General features: G+C 41.4%; 1 protein-coding gene and 1 long non-coding RNA gene across 2 annotated transcripts in view; one reads left to right on the top strand and one right to left on the bottom strand.

Annotated features, from left to right (window-relative positions):
- Positions 1-675: 675 nt before the first annotated feature.
- LOC145454344 (uncharacterized) lies at positions 676-2123 on the bottom strand. The gene is made up of 2 exons (XR_013920102.1): positions 1283-2123; positions 676-1223 (listed from the first exon to the last, which is right to left on the bottom strand). It is a non-coding gene; the product is annotated as an uncharacterized LOC145454344 (long non-coding RNA).
- A 3321-nt stretch (positions 2124-5444) lies between these two features.
- LOC145453297 (uncharacterized) overlaps positions 5445-25758 on the top strand; it is a 44172-nt gene continuing 23858 nt past the window's right edge. The window contains exons 1-7 of the mRNA XM_080331282.1: positions 5445-5601; positions 13526-13651; positions 19658-19764; positions 20324-20471; positions 20992-21167; positions 23006-23139; positions 25133-25357. Of these exons, the coding sequence (XP_080187408.1) occupies positions 5467-5601; positions 13526-13651; positions 19658-19764; positions 20324-20471; positions 20992-21167; positions 23006-23139; positions 25133-25357 (1051 nt within the window). The 5' untranslated portion in view covers positions 5445-5466. The remainder of the gene's footprint in view (positions 5602-13525; positions 13652-19657; positions 19765-20323; positions 20472-20991; positions 21168-23005; positions 23140-25132; positions 25358-25758) is intronic.

The following is a 25758-nucleotide window of genomic DNA, read 5'->3' as shown; positions in this document are numbered from 1 at the left end:
CATTCCGCAGGGAAAAATTGTATGCCCGTAAAGAAATACCAATTTGAAATCGTGTGCGTCGTTAGTCTAGTACATTTGGGCGATTCTGTATTTTTTGATATAACAGACAGGAGATCACGAAATGACATCATGAAACGAAGTCATACCAACGGGGCCGCCTGCCCGAATATGTTCAATTATTATTTACGGGCCCTACAGTTTCCAAGCCACCTCATTCAGCTCTACCGGTAAATCTGACAACGTGAACAGAGAGAACAAGAAATTGATAGCAATATATATGCAATTCCCAATATTATTGACCGATTTTATGATGAATTATCGAATATTTTCGCGCTTCGCGCTGGCTCACTAAACTGTGGCCCTTATTTCGTGACAAAAGCGAACAACGTGATGGGATGGGGGGCGGTTTATCACCCTATGGGGGGCCCATGACCAACGTTTTTTTTTGGGGGGGCTGACGAAGTGCTATTACGGCCCTGATGACTAGAATAAGAGCCTTGTGTAATGTTAATGTTCTGCTTGAGCTCGAGTCACAATAGCCAGAGCTTACTCCTTGAAAGTGTGCAAAATCGCACTTGAAGGGAACTCGCCATGCCAAGAACACAGGAAGACGTCTGCCGGTCGACATTAGTAGTAAGCCAATGCACCACGTCAAGGTTTCGACCAACGCATTGGTTTCCTTTTTTAGGTAGGGAACCTCAATGTGGATAGGCAGCATTTGCCACAGAGAGAAAAAACTACCATACTAAAAGAGCATATTGTTCATTTTTTTTTCAAGCCATCTCGCAAACTTTTGGAAAATTTGGAGGACTTTTTTTGCTTCTCATGCAATGCAAACTTTGCAAAATTGTGAGACAAGATGTTATTCAAGTGTCTCATTGCCTTGTCCATGACATCCTCAACCTCATTTAGGTCTGAGCCAGATGGAAGTGACACAGTATGAATTAATTTGTTATAGAATGGATCACAGTGAATTGCGTCGAGTACCCTGAAAAAAATGATCTTTTTCAGGGGTTTTGCCATTTCTTTACTGTGGATAACATAAAAGCGGAGAACCATGTCATGAAACTGTTCAAACGGGCTCTTCAATCCACCGACTTTCTTCTGCATCACTTTAATGAGGTTTCCCGATGGCGCTGCAGATGTTAGACATGTGGCAATTGCTTCGTTAGCTTGCTTAGAAATGACTCCCAAAAGCACTCCACCAATATATTCAAGTATGTCTAAAAACATGTCAAAGTTTTTCCATGGAAAGGCAAAGTAGCAAAGGCTATTTACTTACCAGATTCCTTGCTGTTGACTCCTCCAATCTCTGTGATTGGATCCTGTTCTTTACCGCACACGAGAGAATCGAACATCTTCAAAAGTAATGCTGAAGCTGGCAATTGCGGCAAACCCAGCAACTTGTTAGCTTGGTGACAGATATTAGAATAAATGTTGATAAAATCCGTCAACACCAAGTTTGCAATATTCAGAATGGAGTTGTTTCACCAATGGAACAGCTTTGGTCACGTCTAGTTCCTCGAATGATGGGGCGCATTCAAAGTATTTTTTGCTATTTACACAAGCCCTCTTCAAAACAGCAATTACAGCATCCTCAGATATATCTCAAGTACTGGTGGGAACTTTATGATTTTTGTAATGTTTTTCAGAGCTTTCACAGTCGAAAGGATGCTTCGCATTCTTCACAAATCACACCTTTCCAGTTATCGAGTCCTTCGAAACATTCTTCAATTTCCATTTCAGTTAGTCCCTCCCAGTCATCCCAAAGTGATGCAGCTGAATCAGTCATGATACCGATTTCTATCCGTGACGAAATATGATCTAAATCTGGCGAAAAATATAACAGAGGCTACACGGTATTATTCACTAGTCATAACGACTCGCCACCGCTACCTAAATGTTGAACTGTCTAACTAATTCCGACGCAACTTCAGGAAATACACGAAGAATCGCTTTGAATGCCATTCAAACAAGCACTGAGCGACTCTGTTTTGGGTGCATCCATCTGACCGTGACCATTCTGCCGGCTAACAATGGGAGAACAATCGAGTCGTCACTCCAGTCATACTCTATAGCAGTGGTTCTCAACCTTTTTGTCTTCGCGGACCCCTTCCGGACCGTCACGGACCCCGCGAACCCCAACGAAGTTTTAGATCGAATTTAGCTCAATTATGCAATCGCCATTTGACTTGCGCAAATGATAGCTGTACGCTTAGTGATAAAGAGCAACAAAATGACTTTTCTTGGAAATAAGATCATAAACTCATCATGTGGAAATTGGGATGACTTTCAATATTTCAAAGCAAATTCTGCAACTGGATATCCTGAAATACGTGGTGGTGTCTTGAAAATACGCGCCTTCGGTTTGATATGAACGAGTGCCGAAAATTTATTCCCGCCATTTTAGGTTATGGCGAATGTAATAATAACGCGTAACGCTTCCGACGACACATTTGGGTATGATCGCAAGAAATATGGCACCACAATTGAAAAGCAATTTTTTCAATGTACATACAACGTCAAGCCTGGTCATTTCTATCTAGCACAGGGGTGTCAAACATACGGCCCGCGGGCTGCATCCAGCCCGTCAGACCACTTCATCTGGCCTGCGAGGCCATTCTGAGTAAATTGTAAAAAATTAATCTCATTATCCGACAGATTTTTAACAGAAGTTGAGATTTCACTATTAAATAATTTGACGCAAATAATCCAGCATATTTTTCACCACGAATAGGTCGGACCAACAACGCATATATCCGTTGTCCAGTGACATTGTCCACTAAAAAGGGCATAGAAATATTTCAACCATATCCTCGTTACAGCCACTCTTATAGTAGGTAATAAATGTATTCAATCGGCCAATTATCTTGTTTTTGCCTTTTCCATTGTTTGCGAATAACGTTGTTGCTGGAATAGAGTGGGCCCACATATTCCGTGATATCAATAGGGCATTCCAGTGAAAAGCAAAGATATGGATGTCGACGTAGCATATTGAAATTATTTGACTGGTCCGGCCCGCGAGTGACTAAAACTCTTGAATCCTGCCCGCGGCCCAAGTCCACAAAACATCTTTAAAAAGCTAAATGTTTGTATCAGTAGGCTATTGGCAATTTTGGGATTAAAATGAGCCCGCACAGTAGGATATCTCATCTCAGACGGCCTGTTGATGTGAGCTCTGGAGTTTTACTAGTAATGAAGCGAAACTGTGCCACGTGATTTCCCGATTTAAAAAAAAATACAAATTAGGTTATCAATTATTTTGAGGCTTCGCGGACCCCCTGAAAATACTTCGCGGACCCCCGGTTGAGAACCACGCTCTATAGTCTAACACAAACCAATCCATCCCTCGACGACGTTCTCAAAGTAGCCGCAACATATGTGAGAACTCTGGAAACTGATAGGGTTATCCAGGGCGAGAGTAACGGTTAAGATACTTCCATCGTCAACAAAATGACGGGAAGTTATCAGAAGGCGAAAAAACCTTCAAATCCAACCAAGGCAACTTCCCAGAAAGACTGAAATCCTGCAGCCGCTGTTTCATCGATCACCAGAGAAAAGACTGTCCATATCGACATTCAGTATGTCAGAAATGTGGTCGTAAAGGTCATATCAAACCTGTGTGCATGTCTACCAAACCTAGTGTCACACAACAGGTCACATCCGTCAATTTCTGCTCAGTGCCGCTCCTCTCCTTCGACATCGATCAACTGTATCGACGCGTAGGAAACCAGCTCTGGATCACCTCCAGCATCAACGGATCTCACACTTTATCACAGTATTTTCCTTGTTCGTCAATGCTGAGTTTATGCCATAGTCCTTGTACAAATAAGAAGTAATCGCTCTATCACAAAGAAATCGATTAGATATGGAAAATAGTCGAATAAGATTACGATTACTTCGGAATATTTTCGTATGTAATCGATCGCGATTACGATTACTTGAAAATGGTGTAGTTATCGAATGTGACTATGGAACGGAAACTCCCGTTTTCCCATTGTTAGGTCACGCTCGACTGAATCTAACGGCTTTGGTCAATCGCTGCGCAACAATCGAATAATTTGCCTTAGATTAAATGGCATATCACACTTATAGGTACTCGACCCTTGGGGGGCGCTGGAGGCAAGGTTAAGAACCACTGTTGTAACCGATACGCATCTTGCACCACATCTTCTAGCTCTTCAATAAATTCCTTGAACTTTGCAATTCTCTGAGGTGTCTGACTGTACGAATAGGATTCTTGGTGCCAGTTACAGCTCGCATTTTGAAAAATTATAGAATCGTCGGATATATTACTTGCCTGCTATGATACAAAAGACATGTTGGCGTACATATAGAATGATAACGATGACATTAACAAGGAAGGTATGACATGTTACTCCAGTTGCGATGTAACACGATAACATGCCGCTGATCTGCCTGAAAAACCTTACCGGCAGCAAAATTTGACATCTTAGTTTTTAAATTGATATCTCATCATCAAGAATGGCGCACAGAATACATACCGCGCTAACCAATTAACTTCCAACATATGATTAGAACGCAACTTTTCCATGTGATCAAGCGGCAGGGAATGCGTCTTGGCGACAGCCTTCCCAAACTGCCGAAGCGGAACGATCGCTAGTGTCTACTCCACCTTAGAACACTATGGTGACACCAGCATGAAGTCACATTTACAGGTCGGAATGCACTACTGTGACGTCATTTAGACAAATAAAATCGGGTACACCTCTTCCCTCATCAATGGTGAGTCACCATATTGTCATGAGCCGTCACTGTATGACAGGGATGGCCAGACTTGTTCCATATCACAACACATAGATTATTGTCGCACAACATGACCTGTACATCAACATAACTTTAAAAGAACGAAACATTAAAATGTAATTTTCACACAAAACGTTACCAAACCACTCTAATGAGTATATTTTGCAAATCAGTGCGACTACTATAGGCTACCATTCCCATTCAGAAATGCGTGGTTTCACCTCGAAAAGTCTCATCGTATTGTTCGATCGAAGGGCAACCTAGTGATACCAATTGGAGATAGAATTGACATTTCAGAAGGTCGGGGTTTCGATTTCGAACTCCAACCTCTCCTGCGTGCGCCACTGCACATGACATACCACCAACACAGTCACAATTCGACTGTTTATCTATCCTACACATATTTAGCTTTACCAGTTTACCAGAATTAAAAGCCATATAAATTACGGATAACCACACATCCTTGCGGGTTGGGATAATCACATGGGGTTCATCCTACCTGTCATCTATAATAAAATCTGCACCCCGCAGAAATCTAACATGTTAAGTCTCGTATTACAACTTCTAAGATATATAATTCTAATTACGCGTTACGTAAATACATCCGATCCGTATTATGTCCTGCGGCACAAGTCCAAGTCGAATAAAACGGGTTACATCAGCGAACTGTCATATTTCGACTCTGAAATCTACCTACTGATGATGCGCAGGTATACAGTATCTACTGCGGTGTGGTTGTTCATTATCTACCTGTATATTCAAGGATGGTTGTATGGAGCTTCAGCTGTTGGGCCAAATGAGAAAGACAGAAAGCAAATAGAGCCGACGTTTAAGGTAGAGTGAAGTGTGCTGTCAATATTTTATAAGTATATTTCGCCTTAGGTCATTTACACTCTTTATAAAATGTCTTTTCAGTAGATTAAGTATCGCGGCAACGAATAACACTGCAGTTTAGGACGCTTTAGTTTCGGATATTTATCCCACACAATACGGTTTGCTCTGACGAATTAGATGGGTGGGATTAAGTGTGGGGTTCCATTATCACGGTGGCACGAAATATAGTTGTAGACAAGAATGCAAGATTGACATTGGAAAAATCTCAACAAATTTCTAAATTCCACAAGATTGTCAAACTGCCCATTGCATTGATTTATGGGTACCAACCTTTTCGGACACCTTATCAGAGGAATGAATAATTACTTAGCAGCACCCCGGCACTGGATCGATATTGCGGGTTTATTGTATTGCAGCGGATAGCATATATCCGTTAGGTGTCTGCCTTTTCGCTCGTAATTATTTCGTCGATTTGTCCTCCAATTAGTTGATCATTCTGGTGTAAGCAATACCGAGATGAGCAGGTGTTTTCTTGATTTGCTTATGTTTTAACGTTTATATTCTGTGTAACATACTGCAAGCAGTGATTCCCGAGCTTATGCCTTGATGTACACTTGCAAAATAGGAAAATCGCGCAGACCGCAAAAATAGTTTTCGGTTGACCGAAGCTTCGCGCTCTCCTTCAGATGCTTTCATCCCCTCCAGTTTTAGAACCACTGACATAGTCGATCATCGAATAAGATTTTTATCCAATTGTCCGCTGCGCTTACTGTGAACAAGCGACTCATTGAATAAGGCTTTACTGCAGATAACGCGGAATGGTTGTTGGTTATGTTCGGGTGCTGAACGATTATCCCGTTACTGAACGTATTCGTTTTGTCATTTAGGGTTCGGTTTTTCTGTGCTGCACTTTCTGTAGACTAAGATATGAATAAAGTAAACACTTATAATAGTTTTCAATACAACATCCATTGTAGTAGAAAATTTATTTACCTCGAAGACTTTTCGGGTGCCTCTTTTCAAGAGTTACCGGCACACTAATTGGATTTGAACAGATTTAAAAGCAAAACCAAAATGGTATAATACGAAGCAACAATCAAAATCACAGACCATGAGATTCGCATTGTAACAATGGCAACAATAACAAACTTTAAAGTGTGAAAAGTCTTCGAGTTTATTAAATTTTCTACTACAATGGATGTTGTGTTGAAAGCTATATTCAAGTTCTGTAACACGAGCCAGCTACTTATAATAGTGTATTTTATCGTTTTTCCTACCGGGAATCGATACACGGTGAACTGCTCGTTAGGGTTAGCGGGAATAATATCACTAACCAAACGGGTTTTGTGCAGAACTGACCAAATGCAGCCGGTCATGTCATTGACCTATTCTATAAGCAATGCCATAATGGTTTCATCGTAAATGTGCTGAATAATCACTCAGCTATTGGCGCAGCCAGGGCGCTTAAAATCTCCATAGGCTTGTCTGCATTCCTCATTTGAAATATTGACATAGTTCTTTTCAAACTTTCCAAAAGATTCGCGACGCACCTGAGAATCTGTAGCGGCACACAGTTAGGGAGTAAAATTAATGAATAAAAGCGTAGAAAAGCTCATGTCTGTAAATAGATTTGCCACTTTCAACACGTTAGAACAGCGGTTCTCAAACTTTTTGACACGCGCCCCCCTTGGCGATGGTCAAAAAAACCGCGCCCCCTGACCACCCTTACATTTATCGTCATGTCAAAAAGGGCACATCATCTAATACAGAGGTGGGCAAACTTCTTGCTAATCATGGCCGCATTTCGATTACTTATGTAGCCTAAGGCCGCATTCCCGGGCATAGCCGCAATGAACGATCTGGACGCAAAATACCTATGATGAACTGTCCATATCCATTCCCGGTGAACTCCAGACTATTCTACGTTTCACAACGACCTATTGTACGCACCGAAATCGCGAGTGGCAATGTTATGAATAGTTGCTGGGAGTGCATATTGTCGCGCGGAGCGCGAAAATTTTCCAGAGCCGCGAATGAATTGTTATTTCTTTAGGATTCCCATTCCTGCTCCAAGTAAGAAGGGCGCTACTGCATTAAAATCGAAAAATGAAGTCTTGTTGAATTGCGCGGAGCGCGAAGGAAATTTCAAGATTAAATAAAATCCCTCGAAAATTCGGGAGTGAATTCGTAATTGCAATTTGCATGTCTACGCTCGCCAACACAAACTAATTGAATTAGGCGTCGACGGCCGCACGAATTCCCTTCTACGGCCGCAGGCGGCCGTACGGGCTTCCCACCCCTGATCTAATAGTATACATGTGGTATATCTTACGCCAATTTTGAATCCGCATTCCAGTTGTTTAGTCTTTTACATTGCTGTCAAACTTCCCCAAACTTGTTTGAAAATAACAAAAAAACATTGAAAAGGACATCAATTAATTTCCAGAGGCTGCACTGAGACTAATCCTGATTCTAGTAGTGACTACAGAGAGCACGGCGTCGTTCTGTCCTGCCATGCTAAATTTGATCAGTTTTGGAAATTAATTAAATTGTGTTGATTTATAGCCAAATTGCGGGCGAAACCGGGCAACCTATATTGCATCTAAGTCTGTCTTAGGCAGTGCAGTTCGCCAGCTATCAACAACAGCCACCTAGCGCACAGAGATTTAGGCTACTGCCAAAGCTATTAAGTAATTGATGACTTGCACGTAGGAATTTCTCTAAATCTCCAAAGAATATCAGAAATTTGCTCAAATGAAGTTGAAGTCAGCCTATACTCCGTTGAGCGCGACTGCTGGAGTTTGAGTTTGGCGAGCTTTCTAGAATACGAATTTCAATCTTCAATAATCGTCTCTTCAGAATGGTTTTGAAATACATGTTTAGTCACAATTTATACAGACATAGACAAAATTGACAAAAATTTCTCGCGCCCTCCCCTGAGAGCCTCCCGCGCCCCCCAGGTTGAGAACCCCTGCGTTAGAAGCTAATGTTCCAAAGGCAAAGCCGTCCTCCCATTTGTATTCAAAACAAAGCCTTGATGCGGATCTTCTACCTGCACCGCTGTAGCGACTGTCATGCTATATCTTTGACTCTGTAGTAAGTACGTAGCCACAAAGAATTGGGGGAGGGACATTTGATGAGGTAAAAGACGCCCCCTTTTAAGGATATGAAAAAATATAGTAAATGAGATATGGTTTTGGGCCGTTACTGGGTGATTAACAGAACTTCACGGCCGATATTTCACCCGCAAACATGATTTTATGAAAGATATGTGTGCCACGAAGTATTTCATAGTTAATAGTTGGATTTGGTCAATAAAATATTGTTACTTGCACCGGTCTTGGGCATCCCAAAGGGCGATCAACCGAACTCCAAGGGGATTGGTCCCCTATAGACCTACCTTCCCACGGCTACTCGAAAGTCCGACTTCATTGTCATGTACTAATTTATGCCTGAATTTTGTCAATAATATTAGTAATTACATATCATACAATTGCCCACGTGATCAGTTTTACCAGCAGAGCTAAGGGAGATGGTGTTTTCGAAAGTTTAGGGCATCAAGTAATGTACGTAGCGCGACATTAAATTGCGCCAAGCGCGAAGAAAAATTTCAAGTATAATGATTCTAACAAAAAATACTCTATGAATTTATGTTTATTTACGAAATAATTCTGGGCCCCATTCAAGCCCCCCCCCCCAAAAAAAAAAATTGGGGTGCTGCTGGGGATTTTCGAAGATTTGGAAGGTACGGAATCAATGTTCCCTCTAACTTTTGACGAGTATACGCACACTCACCAACTCACCGCGCAGGCCCATGGACAAGAGTGCGTAGCGGCTAAACAAAAGGTCAACACTTCGGGTTTTTTGTGCGCAACTTGGATTTTCTGTGGGCAGAGACCGTGTGAGCACTGCGCACTCGCGCACGTGCGCAGCTTAGAGTGAACATTGCACGCAATTAATTCATCTTGAGCTATTGTGTTGATACCACACCTTTCGTAATCGTCGAATAGAATAACATTTTTTGAGGTAATGTAGTGGGTTATTCCACGAACTTCGGCTTGGGAGTCTGTGATTGAGTCTAGGCCAGGGTTGGCTAACCTTTTTGTTATTCACGGTCTCATTTTGAATACCTATATGTAGCCCACGGCCGCATTCCTGTACTGTACAATGTATAATGTACAGTGTACATAGTCGTCATCTTCTAATTGGACGCCAAACGCCCATGTTAAACTGTCCATATTCATTTCCGACGAGCTTAGGACTAATCTATTTATTCATATGGGCTGATTTATACGTACCGAAACGGCAAGTAGTCATGTTTTGAATAGTTGTTGGGATTGGTCTTGTAGTCGCGCTAAGCACTAACAGCTTATCAAATTCGCGATTCAATTTCCTCAATATTATCAGTAGAGTTTCACATGTTACTATCAAACATATATCCAATCACAGTCTGTGTGATGTGATCAGATAAATCTGTAGAGTTGATGTAGGGGACGTTTTCGTACTGTTTGTACTCTGGGTCTCAGATTGCAAAGGGCGCCACTACAAAATCGAAAAATCGGTTGCATACTATATACCAGGGGTGGGCAAACTACAGCCCGCGGGCCGCATGCGGCCCTCAACACCGTACTGCGCGGCCCGCGATAGTCCAAAGAAACTTATTAAAAATATTGATGAAATGCGTACTATGAATCGAATTAATGCAGGGGCTTGATTAAACTATTTTAGTATATTTCACCATAATAATTCTAAGACAGTTGTTGTCAAACGGAAGGGTGCGCCCTCCTTGGGGGTCGTGAAAGCATCTGAAGGGGGCGCGAAGCTGAGCTCAACTGATTTTTTTCGCGCTGCGCGCGATTTACAAGCAATTCTAGGGTAAATACTTCTTATTTCTTTTGTGTTCAATTTCTGGCGCGACAGCCCGATCTCAAGGTCCACCCAGTTTGAAAGGTTTCAACTGCTAAACATCACAGAAATCCTAAACGAGATTGACATAATTCGGATCACGAGTGTGATTTCAGATTGGCGACTCCAGTTTTAATTATTTCAGTGGTGTGCTTATAAAAACGATTCGCGCGTGTCTCACGTAGATTCGTTCTCTGTATGCGTATAATTAGGGTATTTATATATTTTATTTACATATAGTAGAAGCGTGTTTGAAGCTAACATGGTTATGTTGCTGTCAGCATTGAGTGTCCTGGAACTGTACCAAACGTGGAATCGATAAATCTATGAACAGATCGCTGCTCACAAATTTTAATTTCAATCATTTTATAAGAATCGGGACAACCGACTTTCATCTCTATAGTTTTGACAAATTGGTTATTGAGGTCGACCTGCAGCCCATGAAATCTCGCCACTGTTTCTCACGCTTGTACGATATCATCAAAGTAAAGTTTGGTTTGTTTTAAATAAGCATATATATTATCTCCATGTCATCACTATATAATCAAATACCAATATTGCGTTTTTGTGTATAATCCCAATTGTATATATAGTGCCGCCCGCGAATGGATTCAGATCTTTAATGCGGCCCGCGGGCTCAAAAGTTTGCCCACCCCTGCTATATACCTTGATGACGGAATCTAACACCGTACCAAGTTTCAAGGCTGTGACTCAATAATTACGGTAGTAACTACGTTATCAAAGTCGACTATCCAGCGTCGGCGTGCGCTGATTTGGTTTGGAGCCTACCGCATAAATGAATTTTCGCAAAATTTGATATTGGTATATGTGAATTTCGAAAGTGTTCCATACCGTGATGGATGACGAAATTCGGTATGGTATATCTTGGTTGTGTTATCTGACTTCGCAGTAAGTTTCAGGATTGTCACTAAATGATTAGCATGGTTATTCCGTTATCAACGTCGGCAATATATCGGTGCCGCGCTCATCTACCAAATACTCGACTTTGACAGCGAAATTACTACGCTAATCTTTGAGTCACAACCTCGAAACTTGGTACAGTGCTAGATGACAGCATCAAAATATACCATACTAAATCCTGTCGCCCAACTCGATATGGAAGACAGTTAAAATCAACAAAGACCAATAGCGACTCTGCCTTTAATTAGTGCTGCAGACGGATCGACAATAACAAAGTCAGAAAAGGTATCAGGGCGTGACGGTCACGTGATTTTTCGAGTGTCCACACCACCTTCGAGTACACGCTGCTTAACCCTTTTAATGGGGGGTCAATTTTTGCAGAACTGACCGTCACTTTTCAAATTCTTACCGTGGCCTCACTAAAACTTGAATCAAAGCTGTTTCTGTTTAGAAGTGTGCGGAGTATAGTCTTCTACCGTCTCCGGCCTCGATCGACACCCCATGACATGTCTAGAGTTTTTATGAGACTAAATAAACAAACTTTATTCTGAAAAATCTCTTCCTCTTTCTCATTTTCAAAGACTGTCCCCCAGGATAGCGTCGAGGAGTCAAAAATCACGCCTCAGTGCGTAGCAACCGTTGCCTGGTTTCGAACAAGCCGTCAACCGTAGCCGTAAACCGCGTGGCTCGCCAGATACGAGAAATCAAAAATATATGAAAAATTTACATATGGGCGTGGTCAGTTAGTAGTCATAATGGTCAAGTTCAAGTTCAATATCGAATCGAAGCTCTACCGCCCAGTTAATGACACGAAACAACGTGGTATACTTTCTCTTGTCATATCCTACCATTTGCAGGCGTAGTAAACCAGTTTATGACCCATATTCCGTCACGAACTTGGTCTTGAACTTGACTATGTTCTTGAAAATCACCGTAGCGTGACCATAATTACCAAACCCCCTCAGAAAACTCCCCAGAACAAGGTTTGATGATCGAAACGGTGAAAAATTACGCAGAATACTGTACAGGTCGACTTCTGATGTTCTGACAGACTCTATTTCCCACTCGGAAAATATCTGTAAATACCTACTTTTTTCGGCATGCGTATTTTTGACCGAACTCCTCATGTATGATTGTCGGTAGTAGAAAATTGTCATGCCTTATACCTCGAAATTAGGTAGGCCTATATAGAAAACAAAAGCAGCCCGCCACGACATATATCTTTGGAGAAATTGAGAGATGAACTTGAACTTGGGTCATCAGTGACCCCCCCAGACCCACCCTAATAAAAGGGTTATCTCATACGCTCGTTACCACTAATAGTTAATGTAGCAACGAAAATAATAGTTTTTTTCAATACAGGGGACTTAATACCTCGATTGGTCCCTTAACAGCATACGAAACGTATAGTGCAATGTACGCACCTTAGTGGAAAGATCGCAGAGTGCGATGGAATCAGTATATCAAATTATATTTAATGTCATGTAAAACTGGCGGTATCTCCCTTGTAGCCGCATAAAATAGGCTTACCATATTTTGGAAATCAAAAAAGAAGACACTTTTCAGACATTTGCAACTTGTAAAACCGGAGTAAAATTCTCAAAATCCGGTTAATTTTACCCACTTTGTGATCGGTTGACTAAAAAAAAAAAAAAAAAAGGTCATCTTTTCGCTCAGAGCTAAAATCATCGTTTTTCACTCCGAAATACCCGCTGGAGCTTCACTTCTGTGCTGATATGCGGCATATCACTCGCAATTTGCTCGAAATCTGCTCGAAATCTCAAAAAAGAGGACAAAAGGGCGTCCTCCGAGGACACTTTCAAAAAAGTCAAAAAAGAGGACAAATCCTCTTAAAAGAGGACGTATGGTAAGCCTAGCATACAACCTACTTATTTGGACTTTCCACATCATTCATACCGTGACGTTATATTGAGTGACACTCCAGTAGCCTACTCGAGTCGAAGTGTAATAGTCGATTGAGAATCGAATTGCTCAGGTACACAATTTCGCCAAGCCCTGATCCGTAGTTGAGTTATCTATAACCGTTGCCCAGATGAAAATTTTAATTTCCATATAGTAGCGTCCGGTTTCTGTTTAGATTGAATACGGGTGGTTGGCCGAACACGAAGGCGGGTATATTGCACACTTCCGGATACCGGTTCATATCGAGATACCGAGATGGAAGATTGCCTTGCTTTTCCCCGAACGGATATATAATATAACGGTGAGATGCTTGGTGGTTTCACTTGGTAATGTGAAATATTCGCAATCTGGCGATTTCAGAAATTTTGCATCGAAATTAAGAGAGTGTCATAAGAATATAAATATTATTAAAATCTTTGTGCAGCCGTGGCCCGCCACGTTTGTTTTGCAAACATCCATTGGTCTACTACTCCACATCTTCTAAGCTAGACACATATGCAGTATTTTCTCTCGGTGAGGCAATAATCGGCGCTTTCTTTCTCTGTATATATTCAGTTGCTAGCAGAGTTCTTTTTGACTAATTTGCTAGAGAGGCGATTGAAGATTCGTGGCGTAATACATAGTTATAAATCCTGTACGTCTCTTATATTCCTTCTTAACTACGTGCCTTGTACTCCCATATGCAGTCATTATATTGCGTCATACATATTTAGGATTAAAACACTGTGTTTAATTTACATCGGCACAATACATTATAGGCCTACCTTCAAGATTAGAAAGGCTTCTGTGCTTCTGGCTTCTGTACCTGCCGTGCAGAGACAATGAATTCTACACACGACAGTTGGGATTGTAAACGCGTTATTGTAATGAACAGATTACTCGTGATAATATCATGTAATCACGCAAATCATGCGCTTTGTATTTAAATTTGTTATGACGATTCTACCCGATGAGAGTCAATCTAAAATGCCTTATACAATGAGAAGAAATATATATAACACGGTGAATCTTTTATTGCGAGCAATTTTCAAGTTATGTATGACAAATTATTTCTTTAAATGAGTAGATTAAGTAACCCGCAACCTGAAATCGTGCAATCCAATATAACGATTTACAGAATGTAAACCAGCGGTGGTCAGCGAAGTACTAATTTTTCGGAGTGTTCAGTGCGCAGGCTATTTTTGACTATAATTGTACTAGTTACTCATGTATTTCTGGACTCCTTGCATTTGAAAGGTTTTTGGTAAAACTGCATACTTTTTTAGACTTTGAATTTGTCAAGTAGATGGTAAAATTTCCATGCATCATATTAGCCGAATATATTTTCTAACAATGCACCAATTTTCAGTGGGATTAGTCAGTTTGCGTTCGCAGTGAACATTCATCAGCAATTTCAATAAAATTTCGAATGGCTTCAGAAGTACGCGACGTCTCGATCAAATATATTTATAGAACCTTCATGAGTACTTTTCTATATTCATTTTCTACTTCCACGTGAAGTAGCTTGGATTTCTTTGAAATCATCTGGCTCTACTTGTAATAGAGGAGCAGTTATTACTAGGGAAAATTTTTGTTGCACTAAAATCACAAGAAAGTTGTATTTAATTTTAACTAAAGTTGCAGTAAAAAGTTGCATTTACAATTTTTGTTGAATTATTAGGGTAAGATACTTGAAAGGTTCAGTTGTATAACCTAGTTCCGGCAGAGCTGTCAAATTGTTACTTTGTTGTCATCTAACGCACCGTCTTGCGAAGCCGCCAAAAATAACATTTTTTCAGGCACATAGCAAGAAAATTACGCAATGCGAGAATAATTTCTCCAAAAAATCCAAACAGCATAGCTATAGCCCCCTCCCCCTAAAACAAGTCAAATAACACCCTCCACACACCCTAGGTTTGTAAACGTGACCCAACGCATTACAGAAAAACTCACTCTCGGTGACTTTAACAAAAGAAATAGCCGGAAAAAGGTGATTCAGTGAAAATGTAACTTTCGGCAGTCTCCCCTCCGTGCTCGTGAAATTAGAAACTGTTTCAAATTTAAACGACAGAATTAATAAAGCGAACTATTTACATTTTATTTGTGTAATGTCGTGCTTGGCAGGGATATGTGAACTTCATGGTTGCAAGCCATTGTGTCATAGATAACGGTGAGATGCAACTGACCCATCAAAAAACTCTTTGTTATGCAAATCAAAGAGAATAGAAATGCTAGAAATAGTTTATAGCATGCTTTAAATGACTCCTTTACCTTTTAACGTAATAGTTGATAAAAGTTCAGTAAGAATTGGCATGAAAAATAGATAAAAGTTGCCAAAAGTTGGACTATAAAATCATCATCATGGTACATAGATTCTGAGTATCTAGGAAGCTGACGGAAGCTGTAAAAAAGTTGCCAAAGTGGCAAAAACTTGCCCTAGTTATTACTACCACTACTTCTATTCGAGAACCTACCATGACTACTTTGACCAACTCTGTGCAAGAAACCATTGCGACGACTGCGACTTTATTTTTAACAACCTCAATTACTTCCTTGACTGTAAAACTAAGATTGGGGTGCTATGAACAAGTTTCATTGTTGTGGTTGAAGATAGCCGCAATTGCCAAAATAGTACTAATACCGTGTCAAACGTAAAAATCTGGTGACAACGTACCAAAATTTGTTACATGATTGTGCCAATTGCGAAAAAGTGCCGCGGCTGTACTATAATCCAGGGAATGGCGTCCCGCCCGTCCATTTTTTTCATTCGGCTTTTCTCATCTTTGAATCAAAATAAATGTATCATTCAATGAATTATTTTCACGAAATCATATTTCCTCTACGGTGATTTTTCTTATCTATGGAATGTTATGGTATCGTTTACACTGTTTGAACGTAGACTAGCATAGTACTCTTGCGCCTGCACAAACTTAAACTTGTTTACGACAGTGCATTTCAAAGTGATGTCATGCGAGATTAGTAGGCCTGAGTTCTCGAGCGCTCTGCCTGTGAGTCGTTAGTAGTCGTTAGTAGATGTTCTGAGTTCCTAGTTCACAAAACAAACACCGAGCGCGATGCCTCCGACAGCGGGTTGCTGATATCATCGGTCTATCTCAAATTATTTCAAGTAAACTAAACGTACTCCTATCTTACATACTGTGGCATAGCAGCCACTTGGTGGTTGTGGCTCTGCGCAAGGGGAGGCAGGCTCCGAGGGGGAGGCAAAATGAGGCGGCAAAGTGCACAGTGTACACAGCCGGCTGAAAGCAGCGTAATTGGTAGTTCTATAGCTGGCGACCAGAGATCTAAAATTTAATCAACTGCGGTGTCAATCGAAAGCTAGTGTCGGACTGATTCCGAAAACACAAATTAAAATGTGAGCATGGAAATCTAACCACTCCGAAATATCCGTCAAGACCGATTGTTCCGAACAACCGGAGCGCCGCAGTACAATGACCAATCGACCGTGATAATGGAAATTGTATCGAGCGATTATTCAGAACAATTACTTTGACTATTTCGGGGTGGTTCCGTTGTCCTGATCAGCTTTAAATTGTATTTCCGGAATCAAGGCAACAGTCGCTTTGGATTAAGATCAGTATTGTTAAATTGGAGTTAGCTGCGGAAATTGACAGACTCAAGAGGCTGGTGCGGAGCAGTGAAACCACGTTTTATCATATTGCCACAGCGTTTGATAGTTTACAGCAGGGTCGGCAATTATTTTTCTCCGCGGGCCAAATGAGAAGCAGAATATACGTGGGCGGTCCAAGTCCTAAAATTTAGCTGTGGTAATTTTATTTATAAAGTGAAAGCAGTGACTTAATAAATGCTGTTAATAAATTTTGTTCAGTGGACGTGTTGATATCAGGGAATGAGAAAGCGACGGTTAATTACCAAAATATAATATTTATTTGCCGTCATATTTTGGAACAATGATAACATAATACCTTTTGAACTCTCTTTAAATCCATATCCGCGTTTTGTATCAATACATTAATATGTTCTGTGATATTACATAGCTTATTGTCTTAGTCGCTGCCTTCCGAGCAGTGTGTAGCTTGACGAAATGACTTCGTTGTGGAGCGAATCTTGCAGTTCTTCTGAAATTCGCCATCCCTTGACCGAGTGCATGTCTTCGTGTTTTTGTCAGAATACCGCCTTAAATTATATTCCTTAAACACGGCGACCTGATCAACACTAACTACTAAAAAGGCCGGTTTACCCTTGACTTCAGTAAACAGATATTTATTGCTGCAAACCATCTTCGAATTTTTGGTTTCGGTTTTCTTTTATTAACATGTTCGCTCACCCTTTTGGGTGACGATGACTCATAGTAGTCACGGGCACCGATTAAATTGTTTTACGAATGAGGGATTTGGAAACGTATCACGTAACAATTTGAACCACAGACCGTGTGATGGAGTGCTTCTCTCAAACTTTTCTAGACACGCCCCCTTTATGATAGTGAAAAATTCCGCGCCCCCTTATCGTCACATCGAAAAATGCGATCAGAATGCTGGCAATCCCAAGGGATAATCGGACTGCATGTGTGGAAAGTCATGAATTCTCAAATACGAAATTCCTACTATACGCAGAGATATGACTATGAATTGAGAGTAAATCGCGCGAAGCGCGAAACAAAATTCCTCGAACGCAACTTTTCGCCCTCAAGGTGGGCGCGCACCCCAGTTATAGAACCATTGGCGTAATGCGTAATGTGACAATGCCAACAAAGGTTTGGGGAATTCTTGTGAGTTTGATTTTTACAGCTTAATTTGTCACACTGACTTTATTTTGAATCTGGACTACACATACGAGGTACGTATAGGCTGCGTAATTCTGGCATATTAATGAACAGGCTTGGAAGTAAACGAACTTTTGGTCAAGTTAATACAGTAGTTTTTCTCCACGTATAGCAACATTGAAAAGTAGGCTTTATATTGTGAATCCCAAGCAAATCTTCGCGGGCCGCACAGAATAGCTCTGCGGGCCGAATTTTGCCCGCGGGACGCACTTTGCCCAGGTCTGGTTTACAGTGTTTAGTTAAAATCACACCAACTTGATTCGACATCATATTTATGCTCGTGTCTGAAATTTTGTCTGATCATTTGTTGTTTCAATTGCGAGCTGTTAAAGGAGCTTCTCAAAGCTCAAACTGATAAAAGTCTTTTTTACGTTCTACCATGAATGATCGGCTATCAGCTCTATCTATCCATTCCTTCTATAGAAAGAGACTACGTTCAAAAACTTCATTTTGAGGATATAGTCGCTGATTTCGCTTCGGCGAAAGCCCGAAAAGTTCAGTTTTGAAGCGGCTATTGATTTTTTTTATTTGCCTAATACAGGGGGCCAACCTTTTCGGCCTAAGAGCCACATGAGATTTGCGAGTCATTGAATGTTGATGTCCTTTCTCTAGTCGTCCGATACGAGCGAGCCGCATTATGTAACGATGAAAACAAGACTTTTGTTACTACGCATCGAAATCGATAACAATTATGTCATGAAAACTGATTCAGAGTGCATAGTGCACTTATTAACTAGTGCAATGCGCTAAAATTTTTCAAAGTTAATGAATGAGTTCGGCCAACTAATGTCACTTGCAAATATTGCGGGTCGCCTCTGTCTGTATTCCGCTGGGCCCATTTGACAAGAACAGGATTATTCGGCGCTTAGACATATAAATATCTAAGATTCCGGCGTAGATGCGTCCATCATTTTGTGCAAAGGTTTCATCGCTGACCATCTTTGTGCAAGTACAGATGCGAAGTCGGATGTTGGACGATACGTTCTCTCATAATTGCGAGTAGGTTTGCATTTAAATCATGAATCTATTTAAGACAAACACGCTTAAAACAAGGCCCTTGTTTGATTAAAATCATGTTTGTTATTGTTTTTTTAGGCCATGGCGTCACGACTATTCAATTGTTTACGTTAGTGGATTGACATTGAGGATTGAAAATATATATATATGGTAAATATAGCTACTTCGACGAAATATCTGTACTATTGCTGTTGAACCGACTATTATGAGGGTTCAAACCATTCCATATGGATACACGTCGGCGATATCGGGCGGTAATTGTCCATACGGCCATACAACATGGTTTTTGGAAAGTATTTACACGATCTCATTACTCAAACTCATTACACAAATCCCATGCGGTAAACAAAAATTTTCGGGTCAGGTCTGCATTGAACTTGAAAATGTTTCTTCACGCGTGCCATTTCTTGGTGTGATGTAGGTGATAAAACTGTACAACATGAGCATTACCGATGTAGACCGTTACAGCACCCATAGATAAAGCTATCTCTTTTTTCCATCCTTTAGCTCTGGCAAGCTACATTTCTCGAGTTGTCGCCAGATGGTGAAGTAGTTTACTGCAAGCAAACGAAGTGGAATGGACGTCAATGGCCGGGCATGGTTTTGGATCAAAGGTTAGTGGTTCGCGAATGTAGATAAACACCTTCGACCATTCAATATGTTGAGGTGGACAGTTTCTAATGTGGTAATATACGTATTGACTGCACATTCCCAATGTTCTCCGTTTTGACTGCCTTCGAACTTCCGGCCGGCGGTTGTACGATTCGACTCACTGGTGTTCACGCACACACGCATTTCTTCGCTGTTCGCTGTTGAACTGTTACGTAGCGATCAAGCATAGAGATGTAAAGATCATTATCGTCTATTTCACCATATCGTCGATATTTTTCTTATGGCTCCTAGGTAATGCATTGAAGTTTGATATTAGGGATTTTTCGAAAAAGTGGTGCAATGCTGAAGTCAGCTGATTTCGAGTTCATACCAAACATCGGATCCAGTAGATGGGCAAAAATGTGAATCCGGATCTGATCGTGTTTGAGACAAACTTGCCGGATTGCTGTCCTGTTTGCATCCTAAATCCTGATCCTTTACATCTCTATCAAACAATCACGCTGAGTACCATTGTTAGATAGTTGTCAGCCAATATCATGAAGTATGGTTTGCATTTTTCAGATTTTTAGTACGATTTAACATAACGCCGGGCATCGATTACAATGGTTACTCTGGACCAAAGCCTGACATTGTGTTCCTTGATAAAGTATTCATGCCGAAAAGGGACGTCGATTACGAACATAATATGACGATTGTAAATTTCACGATGGTAAGTTCAGCGCCGTCAGACTGACTTGTACAAACTACCAATCTAGTTAGTCAATTAGTTCAACTAGGTAATGTTTTTTCAGTACTTCTGGCCTTATTTCTAGTTGTGCACTTTGGATGAGGTGTAGTTTTAATTCTAAAACTCTTTGTCATTCAAAAAGAATTTAGTTGTCAATTCAGTTCGTAATATCGGTGTTCTGTTGTGTAATGTCCTTATGACCATTACCAGCTACCACTACGAACAGTGGCATAGCCAGCGGCGGGTTTTTAGGGGGTCGGACCCACTCACATTTCATGTTCATGGTCAGCTCATATGAAAAGCCGATCTGATGTCAGCAGAGTAACAATTACTTAGTTGTGTTTTAGTTAGAAAGTTGCAAATTTTGAAGTCCTTTGGTTCATTTTTGCAAAGTGAGTAGTTCTAGTTTTAGTTGCGCATTTTGAAATCCAGTCGTTTGTACAAGTCTGTCGTCAGGACACCGATAGAAAATCCCCCAGGCATTCATTCCCGGATACTTCAGTATAGCAAGCCCAGGTCGATCTACTTTCGGAAACCGACAATGGTGACCGTTCCTGCCACCACAACCAAGCCAACAACCACAACGATTCAATTGACGACCCAATATAATCCTTTCGCGAATACCGGACAAGAGCAAACGTACGACAGACATTTTGGACATGGAGAAGGACGATGGTGGTGAGAAATTTATTTTTATATGCCGTAGGGCTCTACAGCGATTGCTTGTAGCAGACTCGGGCAACTGGTATAATTCTAGTCCAGGGGTTGTCAACCTTTATTTGGCTGTGGCCCATTTTCTGGTTTGAAAATGTTCTGTGGCCCACCTCTTAGCTCAAAGTAATCTTGCTTAATGCATGTTAATCGCCAGCGCCAATACGCCTATTTCTCTAAAATTCGTATATTCAATTTTCATGTCGACGGCCGCCAACACGTAGCCTGCTAATTGAATTACGTGTCCAGTCCACGGCCGCACATATTTACTTCTACGGCCGCAGGTTGCCAATCCCTGAAACTGTGGATTTAGAAATGTAAAACGCTTTCTTGGGCAACATAGAGTTCATGGTCTACTTTAGAATATTGCCTTTGGTTTCCAAACTAGATCCATAGAAACCGCCAATTCGAATCTCAAACATGCTATACTATCTAACGGCTCGTAGCATGTTTCTGTCGTATTACGTCATATGTTTGTCAGTATTTTGATCAGAACTCATTAGAAATGCTGTGAAACTCTGAAAGGTTCAGGTTCGTGTGAACACGAACCTTTTTGAAAGGTTCTGTGTGAACTAGTGCGGGGCGGATCGACAAATTCTCTGGTCCGGCTCCGATCCGGTTGTTCAATTCTCTGGTCCGGCTCCGATCCGGCTCCGGCCGTATCCAAAAAAGTACTGATCCGGCTCCAATCCGGTCCGGCCAAAAATGAAAAAGTACGGCCAGAAATCCGGCCCTACTCGGTACGGAGGTTCCGTGAATTGATAAATATGCCTCGTTTATGTTCACACTGGCTTGGAGGTTACTTATGTGTGGTTGGTTGGTAGTTATATAGTTTTAAAAGTCATGCTTATCCATATAAAAGTCATGCTTATCCATAAAAATTCTGGCCGGATCAAAAAAGTAGTGATCCGGCTCCGATCCGGCTCCGGCCGTAAGAGAAAAAGTTCTGATCCGTTCCAATCCGGTCTGGCCAAAATTGTAAAAATCCGGCCGGATATCCAATCCGGCTCCGGTCCATGCTCCGCACTAGTGTGAACGCGAACGGGAACGTCATGACGTCACTTGACGTCATATTGCTAATTCCAATCCTACATTTCAGTGATGTGATGGCCTATATCAGGCCTGGGCAAGTGCGGCCCGCGGAGCTATTCTATGCGGCCCGCGAGCGGATGCTTGGAATTCGAAACATAAAACCTGTTTTTTGAATGTTGATGGGTGGACTAAAACCATGGGCTGTATCAACTGGACAGGAAATTCGCTTACTTTTAAGCCTGTTAATTAATACCCCACGGTTACGCTGCCTACGTACCTCGAATGTGTAATCCAGATTAAAAATATAGTCAATGTAGCAAAGTATGAGTAGCAATTCATGTCACAAGAAATCACGCTTTTTGTTACGTGATACGTTTCAAAATCCCGAATTCGTAAAACAAGTCAATCAGTGCTCACGATTACTAGGCTACATGACTCATCAGGCATCATATCTATCACCCATAAAGGATGAACGGACATATCAAAAAAGGAAGCCGAAAACTGATATTAAAAGAAGGTTTAGAGCACAGTGCAGAACCTACCGAGATTCGTTTGTGAACGTGAACCTCTAAATTTCTGAGGTTCACACACAGAACGCGAATGTGAACCTCACGTTCACACCATCCCTAGAACTCATGGTTGTATTAACTCGACTCGACTCGCACTTTTTCGGTGACTCGACTTGACCCGAGTCATTTGAGATGCAACCTTGTGACTTTGTTGCAACCCTGATAGAATTATACCACAAATTTAGGACGTGCGTTTGTTCACAGGTTCGTGAACGGATACAACGCAAGTCAAGTGCGCACAACCACAAAGTCTTCAGCACCTACGACGACCCAGTCGACCAGTTGGTGGCGATTCGCCCACAGAAGCTCAACAGCATTGCCGAAACCCACGCTAGCCGGTGGAATTTCGTTTTTTTTTCATCTAGAGCAGTGGTTCCCAACCTTTTTTGACCCATCGCCCACTTTTGAAGCTCCACACCGATCATCGCCCCCCGAATATCGGGAACCGAAAAACAGCACTTCGTCACCCCCCCCCCCAAAAAAAACGTTGATCTTTGGCCCCATATCGTGATAAACCAAACCCCAGACCCCCCTTAGCCAGTGGGCTTTTTGTCGCTACATATCAGCTATAAGCCTAGCCTATTTCATGTACTGTTTGTTGAGTCACCGTATTTTGCCTAAACGCGCGAAGCGCGACAAATTTATATAATTCAAGTTTGAATCGGTCAATATATGGTCGATGTGGTATGTTGGAAAAGGTACGACCCCTAAATAATAATTAAACATCTTCGGCGGAATCGTTGTTATATTGACTTCTTTACATGATAATATTTCGTGACCTCCTATATCTGCGATGTCAAAAGATATGGAAATCGTCAAGACGTACCAAACTAAAAGACGCACATGATTTCATATTGATATTTCTTTACTGTCAAATAATTTTTTCCTTGCGGGATGGCATTTGTCCTGTAGGGTTAAGGTCGCCAGGACAGGAACATTTGACGCCAGCCATTGAGGCGCCAATGGACAATTAAACATATATTGTATATATATCGAAGTTTTCGGTCAGCACAAGGGCATTCCTTTTGGACTAGGTCTTCTCGCTGCCGATCCTTCTGGCACACTTCTCGGAGTCGCATGTTACATGGCCTCTAACTTCATATGTCTTGGTGCGTCGTGGCGATGGCCGACGCCGAAGTCTCCCATTTCCATAAGTCATGCGTATTTTTGTTGGTTGACGGGGACTCCAACATCAAGATACATGACAATATTAAATCGCGCGCAGCGCGCAAACTTTTGAAAATGTCTCCTGAATTTCTAAAAACGTACTCAATCATTCATGTTAATTCACGAAATAAATTGGGCTTCCTTCAATTTCGGGCCCTCAACTCCCAATTGGGGGGTTGGGAGCGGTAGTTACGGTCCCGACTCCAATATAGCCGTTTTAACGCGCCATCGACCGCCTATCGCCCCCTTCTTCCGTTTTCGCCCCCCTATCGCCATTTTCGCCCCCCTAGACCGCCAGATCGCCCCCTGGGGGGCGATATCGCCCACGTTGGGAACCACTGATCTAGAGACTATAGTTTCATGTGGGAATAGAGCTCGAATATCATTGTCAGATTGGATCTCTGTGTCCGTGACTGGATTCCACCTCTGTTTCGCAGTCGATTCATGCAAGACTGATGACAAGATATGGGTAGCGATTTCAATTTTAGTTGATATACAACTTAATAGATAGGAGATATGTCAGACTTTACTCCAATACACTCAAAAGTGGCAAATAAAAGGGTTTGGTCGAGATTGAGTAGCTGAGTGACTCGATTGCGTATCGAGTATAAGGCGCCGACTATTCGAGTATCGCTCATTGTGACGGACCACGATTATGGATGGCGTGGGACAGTAAACTACGTACTTTATATGCGATCACAAAGAAAATAATGCCAGTTCTACGTCACATGAAGAAATTGTGGTATTTTGTCAACCATAACTGTTTGATTGCGCTTTCTAATAACGCTGCCGGTTGGTCACGACTTCAAAAAAATATCATTTCCACAAACGTAAGCAACATTATTTGGTCTACTACATGTTCTGGATGCTGTGATACGACGATTTGCGGTTTCAAGGGTTCAGCATGGGGGGAAAAGCATCAAAACCAGAATTCTGGTCTTTAGCATAACTCTTGATCGAAACGACCGTATAATTTCAGTGCTTAGAACATCATCTCTCACTATACTCGATTGGAATCATCACAATTAATACTCTGTTCGGATTCGAGTAGTTGGTTCATCGTGCTCGGTTCTACTAATAACTTGGAAGAAACAGTTGATAGTTGTGATAACTGAGTAAATTTGGCGCGAAGCTTGGAACATCAATTTACTTCATCACTTTCAGCAATCAACTGCAAAAACAGGCGAGAAGAAAGGCTTGTAAAATGCAAGAAACTCAATAAGCCACTGGATCGGTGTTACGTTCCACAGTGCGACGGCGAGCGTTTCAAGGCGATGCAATGTTCCTCGAAGAGCCGCCACTGCTGGTGCGTCGATGTCAGAAATAGCAATAGAAAAAGCAAACTTGTAAAAATGAAGAATTCAGCGAAACTGAACTGCCACACCGGAGGTAAACGCAAATATATCATGGTTTTCACACCTTTTTGCTAATGGTATTGATCCGGTAAGGTCAAATTAATATTACCAAAATTCCAACACATATCTTGCAACTCGTCCACTATTTTATCAACAGCATTAACTTTCAATTGAACTCAATTGAATTCATATTTCGATTACCCCGAATACTTCGACTGACACTCGTCAGAGGTAATGGTCAGCAACTAGCATTGAGAATTGAGAAGAGCATACGGTTGTCAACATACTGCTGGCGAGTGTCAGTCGAAAATACTCGGGTTTAATTCAATATGAATGTATGTTTCAGTTGTGTTGTATTCCAAATTGTATTTTATCTATCGCATCCGTATTTGGTGGAACACCAATGCGTCGCGGGTTCGAGTCCTTGAAGTCAAC

Source organism: Botryllus schlosseri, chromosome 13 (genome assembly GCF_051294905.1).
Source record: "Botryllus schlosseri isolate E-star chromosome 13, Bs_hap1, whole genome shotgun sequence".
Classification (NCBI taxonomy): Eukaryota; Metazoa; Chordata; class Ascidiacea; order Stolidobranchia; family Styelidae; genus Botryllus; species Botryllus schlosseri.
The sequence above is the reverse complement of the archived record's forward strand: the minus strand, read 5'-3'. Positions and strand labels throughout refer to the sequence as shown.